The sequence below is a fragment of the Lolium perenne genome, chromosome 4 (genome assembly GCF_019359855.2).
Source record: "Lolium perenne isolate Kyuss_39 chromosome 4, Kyuss_2.0, whole genome shotgun sequence".
NCBI lineage: Eukaryota > Viridiplantae > Streptophyta > Magnoliopsida > Poales > Poaceae > Lolium > Lolium perenne.
This window is the reverse complement of record NC_067247.2, coordinates 74,760,513-74,769,009: the sequence shown is the minus strand read 5'-3', so window position 1 is coordinate 74,769,009 and position 8,497 is coordinate 74,760,513. Positions and strand designations below refer to the sequence as shown.

At 44.8% G+C, this 8,497-nt stretch overlaps 1 protein-coding gene across 1 annotated transcript; it reads right to left on the bottom strand.

The window, feature by feature from the left end:
* Nucleotides 1–4,977: 4,977 nt before the first annotated feature.
* LOC127346901 (uncharacterized mitochondrial protein AtMg00810-like) lies at nucleotides 4,978–5,997 on the bottom strand. The gene is made up of 3 exons (XM_051373146.1): nucleotides 5,920–5,997; nucleotides 5,790–5,851; nucleotides 4,978–5,680 (listed from the first exon to the last, which is right to left on the bottom strand). Exons 1-3 carry the CDS (start codon nucleotides 5,995–5,997, stop codon nucleotides 4,978–4,980), a joined length of 843 nt encoding a protein of 280 aa, XP_051229106.1.
* Nucleotides 5,998–8,497: the final 2,500 nt, after the last annotated feature.

The following is an 8,497-nucleotide window of genomic DNA, read 5'->3' as shown; positions in this document are numbered from 1 at the left end:
CAGCAAAACTCACATAAAAGACATATTGTAAACATTATAAGACTCTACACCGTCTTCCTTGTTGTTCAAAACTCAATACTAGAAATTATCTAGACTTTAGAGAGACCAAATATGCAAACCAAAATTTAGCAAGCTCTATGTATTTCTTCATTAATGGGTGCAAAGTATATGATGCAAGAGCTTAAACATGAGCACAACAATTGCCAAGTATCAAATTATCCAAGACATTTTAGAATTACTACATGTAGCATTTCCCGATTCCAACCATATAACAATTTAACGAAGAAGATTCAACCTTCGCCGTGAATACTATGAGTAAAACCTAAGGACATATTTGTCCATATGCAACAGCGGAGCGTGTCTCTCTCCCACACAATGAATGCTAGGATCCATTTTATTCAAACAAAAACAAAAACAAACAGACGCTCCAAGTAAAGTACATAAGATGTGACCGAATAAAAATATAGTTTCAAGAGGTGAACCTGATAATTTTGTCGATGAAGAAGGGGATGCCTTGGGCATCCCCAAGCTTAGATGCTTGAGTCTTCTTGAAATATGCAGGGATGAACCACCGGGGCATTCCCAAGCTTAGACTTTTCACTCTTCTTGATCGTAGTATATCATCCTCCTCTCTTGACCCTTGAAAACTTCCTCCACACCAAACTCGAAACAAACTCATTAGAGGGTTAGTGCATAATAAAAATTCACATGTTCAGAGGTGACACAATCATTCTTAACACTTCTGGACATTGCCCAAAGCTACTGGAAGGTAATGGAACAAAGAAATCCACCCAACATAGCAAAAGAGGCAATGCGAAATAAAAGGCAGAATCTGTCAAAACAGAACAGTCCGTAAAGACGAATTTTAAAGTGGCACCAGACTTGCTCATATGAAAATGCCCAAATTGAATGAAAGTTGCGTACATATCTGAGGATCACGCACGTAAATTGGCAGATTTTTCTGAGTTACCTACAGAGAATTCTGCCCAGATTCGTGACAGACAGAAATCTGTTTCTGTGCAGTAATCCAAATCTAGTATGAACCTTACTATCAAAGACTTTACTTGGCACAACAATGCAATAAAATAAGATAAGGAGAGGTTGCTACAGTAGTAACAACTTCCAAGACACAAATACAAAACAAAAATACTGTAGCAAAATAAACACATGGGTTATCTCCCAAGAAGTGCTTTCTTTATAGCCATTAAGATGGGCTCAGCAGTTTTAATGATGCACTCGCAAGAAATAGTATTTGAAGCAAAAGAGAGCATCAAGAGGCAAATTCAAAACAAATTTAAGCCTAACATGCTTCCTATGAAAAGGAATCTTGTACACAAATGAATTCATGAAGAACAAAGTGACAAGCATAAGAGGATAAAACACGAGTAACTTCAAAAATTTCAGCATATAGAGAGGTGTTTTAGTAACATGAAAATTTCTACAACCATATTTTCCTCTCTCATAATAACTTTCAGTAGCAACATGAGCAAACTGAACAATATAACTATCACATAAAGCATTCTTATCATGAGTCTCATGCATAAAATTATTACTCTCCACATAAGCATAATCAATTTTATTAGTTGTAGTGGGAGCAAATTCAACAAAGTAGCTATCATTATTATTCTCATCATCAAATATAGGAGGCATATTGTAATCATAATCAAATTTATCCTCCATAACAAAGTGTACTAAAAGACCAATATCATTATAATCATCATAAATAGGAGGCAAAGTATCATCAAAGTAAATTTTCTCCTCAATGCTTGGGGGACTAAAAATATCATGCTCATCAAAGCCAGCTTCCCCAAGCTTAGAATTTTCCATATCATTAGCAACAATGGTGTTCAAAGCGTTCATACTAATATGTTCTATAGGTTTTTTAATTTTCGCATCAAACCATCCATGTCTTAAATCAGGAAATAGAATAAGAAGCTCACTGTTGTCCATTATGCCTAACTAGTGTAAACAAGAAACAAAAAGATGCAATTGCAGGATCTAAAAGAAATAGCTTCGAGCACACACACAATGGCTCCAGAAAAGTACTTTACCTGGGACCGGAGTGTGAGTGTCTTTTACCTTTCCTCCCCGGCAACGGCGCCAGAAAAGTGCTTGATGTCTACGGGTGCTTCTATTCTTGTAGACAGTGTTGGGCCTCCAAGAGCAGAGGTTTGTAGAACAGCAGCAAGTTTCCCTTAAGTGGATCACCCAAGGTTTATCGAACTCAGGGAGGAAGAGGTCAAAGATATCCCTCTCATGCAACCCTGCGACCACAAAGCAAGAAGTCTCTTGTGTCCCCAACACACCTAATAGGTGCACTAGTTCGGCGAAGAGATAGTGAAATACAGGTGGTATGAATAAGTATGAGCAGTAGCAATGGCGCCAGAAAAGTGCTTGCTGGCATGCAGTTGATGGTAGTAATATTGCAGGAAGTAAAGATGCAGTAAAACAGTAAACAAGCAGCGATAGCAGTATTTAGGAACAAGGCCTAGGGATCATACTTTCACTAGTGGACACTCTCAACATTGATCACATAACAGAATAAATAGATAGATGCTAGACTCTACACCCTCTTGTTGGATGATGAACACCATTAACTGTGTAGGATTACACGAACCCTCAATGCCGGAGTTAACAAGCTCCACAATATTCAATGTTCATATTTAAATAACCTTAGAGTGCATAACAGATCAACATAACCAAACCAAGTACTAACATAGCATGCACACTGTCACCTTCACACTACGAAAGGAGGAATAGATCACATCAATACTATCATAGCAATAGTTAACTTCATAATCTACAAGAGATCACAATCATAGCCTACGCCAAGTACTACACGATGCACACACTGTCACCATTACACCGTGCAGGAGGAATAAACTACTTTAATAACATTACTAGAGTAGCACACAGATATATTGTGATACAAAACACATTGCAATCATAAAGAGATATAAATAAGCACTTCACTATGCCATTTATAACAGTGAATAAGTATTCTGTGAAATATAGCCTAAGAGACCCACACGGTGCACACACTGTCACCTTTACACACGTGGGACAAGGAGTCTCCGGAGATCACATAAGTAAAATCCACTTGACTAGCATAATGACATCTAGATTACAAGCATCATCATATGAATCTCAATCATGTAAGACAACTCATGAGATTATTGTATTGAAGCACATAGGAGAGAGATTAACCACATAGCTACCGGTACAGCCCCGAGCCTCGATGGAGAACTACTCCCTCCTCATGGGAGACAACAGAGTTGATGAAGATGGCGGTGGTGTCGATGGAGAAGCCTTCCGGGGGCACTTCCCCGTCCCGGCGGCGTGCCGGAACAGAGACTCCTGTCCCCCAGATCTTGGCTTCACGATGGCGGCGGCTCTGGAAGGTTTTCTCTGGTTTCGTCGAACGTGGTAGGGTTTTCGCAACGGAGACTTTAAGTAGGCGGAAGGGCAAGGTCGGTGGAGTCCTGGTGGGGCCACACACTAGGCCGGCGCGGCCAGGGCTTGGGCCGCGCCGCCCTACTGTGTCCCCACCTCTCGGCCCCACTTCATTTCCCCTTCGGACTTCTGGAAGCTTCGTGGAAAAATAGGACCCTGGGCGTTGATTTCGTCCGATTCCGAGAATATTTCCTTACTAGGATTTCTGAAACCAAAAACAACAGAAAACAGCAACTGGCCCTTCGGCATCTCGTCAATAGGTTAGTTCTGGAAAACGCATAATAATGACATAAAGTATGCATAAAACATGTAGATATCATCAATAATGTGGCATTGAACATAAGAAATTATCGATACGTCGGAGACGTATCAAGACCCGACGCGGATCGTGGCGATCGCGTCCCAGGCTTCCTTCGCCGTCGGCTTGACAGCGAGCGAGGGAATCATCTCCGATGGCACCGACCGGAGGATCCCCTCCATGGCAGATCGATCATCGCCATAATCTCCTTCTCCTGTCTCGATCACGTCCCACAGGTGCCGAGCCTGCAGGATCACGCGCATGAGAAGAGACCAAGAGTTGTAGTTGGAACGGGATAGCATCGGCCAGGCAGTGCCCGACCCACCACCCGCCTCATGCCCGGAGCGCGGGACGGTGAGTGTTCGTTCCTTCGACGCCGACGTAGGCGATCCGAGCTTGAGCTTGTCCGCGTCCGCAACCGACGTCTCGGCGGCCTTCTTGGACGGGTCACCTCCATCCTTCGGCGTCCCTCCCTTCGGCATCGAGGATCACGAGGCTCTGATACCACGTGTTGCCCCTAAACCCTGGATCGATCTCACACACACGCGCGAATCAGGAAGAACAAGAGAGAGAGAACAGAGATGAACACACGAGAGTTTTTTTACGCGGTTTACTGCCTACCGTTTTTCTGTTTCTCATTGCCATTTATTCAACGATTACAAAGCATGCCGTGGAGATCGCTAAGTCCCCGACTAGATCGTGCCATCCCACGACCTGGAACCCACGCACGGCGATCCTACTTCTTCGGATCAGAGCGTACAGGCACGACTCTGTCCACCTAAAGACCGAGCCAAACGAAACGGCTAAGTCTGAAACTCTGACAAAACTGTCGAGTGTTAAACTGAAGAATGTAAAACCTAAACACATCTAGTTTATTTTCCAACATGCGTGGCCTATCCCGGTGTTCCTCACCGGGTAGGGATCTCAACTATATATATGATGTATATTGTATATATTACAATCGTATACGAATACGTATACAATACTTATTCTAACACCCTCCCTCAACTTTTCCCGAAAGGTTGAGATTGCGCTTCCAACGCTCATACAACGGTAAGGGGAGAAGTTTAGTAAAAATATCAGCAACTTGATCCTTTGACGAGATGAACCAAATCTGGAGTTGCTTTTGAGACACACGCTCACCGACAAAATGGAAGTCAACTTCAATGTGCTTTGTCCTTGCATGAAAAACTGGATTAGATGACAAATATGTAGCACCAATATTGTCACACTACCGGAGGCCGAACTTGGGAAACACCAAGCTCCTTCAGTAATGATTGTACCCAAATAAGCTCAGCTGTAGCATTACCAAGAGCCTTATACTCAGACTCAGTACTCGACCGAGAAACTGTAGACTGCTTACGAGAACTCCAGGCGATCAAATTTCCTCCATCAAAGATAGCATAACCCCCCGTGGATCGCCTATCATCAATATTTCCAGCCCAGTCTGCATCAGAAAAAGCAGAGAGCAGTGTAGAGGAGGAAGACTGAAACTGTAACCCAATATCCACTATTTGGCGAACATAGCGTAAGATGCGCTTCACAGCAGACAAATGAGGTGTACGGGGCTCATGAAGATATTGACAGACCTTGTTCACCACAAAGGATAAATCAGGACGAGTAACAGTGAGGTACTGAAGACCACCAACAATACTCCGATAGTGAGTAGCATCTTCAGAAGAGAGAGGATCACCATCAACACTACAGAGCCGCTCAGAAGATGCCATGGGTGTGGTAACAGGCGTGCACTTCAACATACCAACACGAGCAAGAAGATCCAAAGCATACTTTCGCTGTCGAAGAAGTAGACTTCCTGATGAAGGAGAGGAGACCTCAATACCCAGAAAATAATGCAGAACACCCAGATGCTTCACAGAGAACTCAGAGCTGAGCTGATTAATCAGTCTGGGAATAGCAGTGGCTGCAGAACTGAGAACAATGATGTCATCAACATCGACCAGAAGATAAACAAGAATCTCTGGGCGCCGTAGAATAAACAACGACGTATCAGCCACAGATGGAGAGAATCCCAAAGAACCAAGAACTTAACTGAGGCGAGCATGCCAAGCACGAGGAGCCTGCTTCAGTCCATAGAGCGATCTGACAAGTTTGCAATATTGACAAGGCTTATCAGAATCAACAAAACCAGGAGGTTGTCGCATATATACCTCCTCATCCAGATAACCGTTGAGAAACGCATTCTGAATATCAAGCTGACGAAGATGCCACCTGTGAGAGAGCGCCATAGAGAGCAACAAGCGAATAGTAGCAGGCTTAACAACGGGACTAAAAGTTTTATCATAGTCCAGACCAAAACGCTGCTTATACCCCTTAGCGACAAGACGCGCCTTGTACCTCTCAATAGATCCATCCGCATGAAGCTTCACCTTGAACACTCAACGAGAATCAATTAAATTAACCCCGGGTACAGGAGGAACGAGTCGCCAAGTGCCATTAGCCTGAAGGGCAGAGAACTCGGTCTCCGTAGCATCACGCCAGTAAGGAGTACGAAGAGCTTCTTGATAATCCCGAGGTTCACGAGTATGCTTGAGCTTGGCATGAGCAGTAAGAACACAATTCCAGGCAATTGTACCGTCAGTACGCTTTTTCGGCTGATGAATGCCAAGACGACGACGAGTAACAGGGCCAATTGGTGGTGGCGACGGCGGTGGTGGTGGCTGTACCGGTGAAGGAACGGATGTTGCTTCTGGGGGAACCAGAGATGCTGCTGTTGGGGAGGCAGGAGCGTTCGTCCGTGCAGCAGGAGACAGCAGCGTCCGTGCGCTGTCAGAATTTGGCGTAGAGCATGCGGGCGTGGACGGGGCATCCTCTGACGCGGAAACAGGCGCAGCGCAAGCAGGCGATGCCGTGCGGTCGAGCGATGGACGCTCGCGCTCGAGCGTGCCATGCATGGGCGTGGGGGGCGAGGTGGAAAGGCTCGGCTCGGCCGGCTGCAAGCCCGAGGCGGGGCGAGCCGACGCAGGAGAGCTGCTGCTGCTGCATGGCTCAGTTGGCAGCAAGCCCAAGGCGGGAGAAGCCGGCTCCCTGCTGCTGCTGCATGGCTGGTTGGGCAAGCTGCTGCATGGCTCCCCGCAGCCCAAGGCAGGGCCAGGCAATAGTCCATGATCGACGTAAAATGGCGAGGAAGACGGAGGCAAAACCTCGAGACGACTCCCACGTCCGATACCTACACCATGGTCAGCGAGCAAAGGCAAAGAATGTGCAACATCCATAAAGTGATCAGCTGATAGTAAGGAAGACTCTGACACAGGTGGTAGATTATGTGAGTTTGGCATGTTGACAAAAGGGAACACGTTCTCATAAAAAATGACATCCCTAGAAATATAGACACGATTAGATGGAACATGAAGACACTTATATCCCTTATGAAGAGAGCTATAGCCTAGAAACATACACTTCTTCGAACGAAAATCAAGCTTATGATTATTGTAGGGTCGAAGATGAGGCCAACAAGCACAACCAAAAACCTTAAAAAAGGTGTAGTCAGGTGATTCATTGAGAAGTTTCTGAAGAGGAGTTTTCATGTCAATGGTGCGACTAGGAAGCCTGTTAATCAAAAAAAAGGCAGTGGCAAAGGCATCATTCCAATAGCATAACGGAACAGATGCATGTGCAAGAAGAGTAAGACTAGTTTCAACAATGTGACGGTGCTTACGTTCAATGGTACCATTTTGTTGATGGGTGTGAGGACACGACACATGGTGGGAGACACCCAAGTTATGAAAGAAAGGATGGAGTTTTTCATACTCACCACCCCAATCCGTTTGGACATGAATAAAATTTAAGAGACGATTCAACATGTTTTTGAAATTGGAGAAACACATCATAGACATCAGATTTGTGCTTAAGCAAGTAAAGCCAAGTAAAGCGACTGTAAGCATCAATAAAACTCACATAAAAACGATGTCCACTAACAGAGGTTTGGGCAGGACCCCATACATCTGAATAAATAATCTCTAGAGGAACTTTTGTTACACGAGTAGACAAGGAAAAGGGCAACTGATGGCTCTTCCCTTGCTGACAGGCATCACAAATAGACTCAATTTTATTGGACTCATGTGTAGATGGTAACTCATGACTACGAAGAACATGTTGAACGACTTGTAAAGCTGGATGACCTAAGTGACGATGCCACATATCACGCGACACCTTGACACTGGAAAGGGCTTGCTTGATGACATGTGTTTTAATCTCATAGAGACCTCCACTGCAACGACCTCTAAGAATGGGTGCTCTCGTGTCCAGGTCCTTAACAAAAAGATCATGAGGATGAAGTTCAATAAGGACATTATTATCATTGGAAAGTTTACTCATAGACAACAAGTTACGAGTGGCTTTAGGAACATGAAGGACATTATGAAGAGCTAGAGACCTAGAAGATGGAGTGGATAAAACAGCTTGACCAACATTATGAATGCGCATACCTGTGCCATTGGCTGTGTGAACCTGGTCAGTGCCATGATAGGGCTCGCGTGTGGTGAGCTTGTCCAGCTCATGGGTGATGTGGTGCGTTGCGCCAGAGTCTGCATACCATGTTGGGTCTACCGATGAAGACCCCGGAGAGCCATGAGAGGCCGTCATTGCCATAGCTAACTGCTTCTCAGTATTCGAACCATCATTGCCAATGCCCAGAAAATCATGGTTGAAGCGCTTGTAGCATCTAGACGCCACATGTCATGGAACACCGCAAAGCTGGCATACAATGGGAGCACGTCTGGTGGTGGT

Bases quoted from the DNA above. Each gene is read 5' to 3' on its own strand.
- LOC127346901 (XM_051373146.1), bottom strand. From the start codon at position 5,997: ATGGCGCTCTCTCACAGGTGGCATCTTCGTCAGCTTGATATTCAGAAT. The intron at 5,852-5,919 runs GTATATATGCGA...CAAACTTGTCAG, and splicing joins ACGGTTATCTGGATGAGGAG to ATCGCTCTATGGACTGAAGC. The intron at 5,681-5,789 runs GTTCTTTGGGAT...CATTGTTCTCAG, and splicing joins TCGCCTCAGTTAAGTTCTTG to TTCTGCAGCCACTGCTATTC.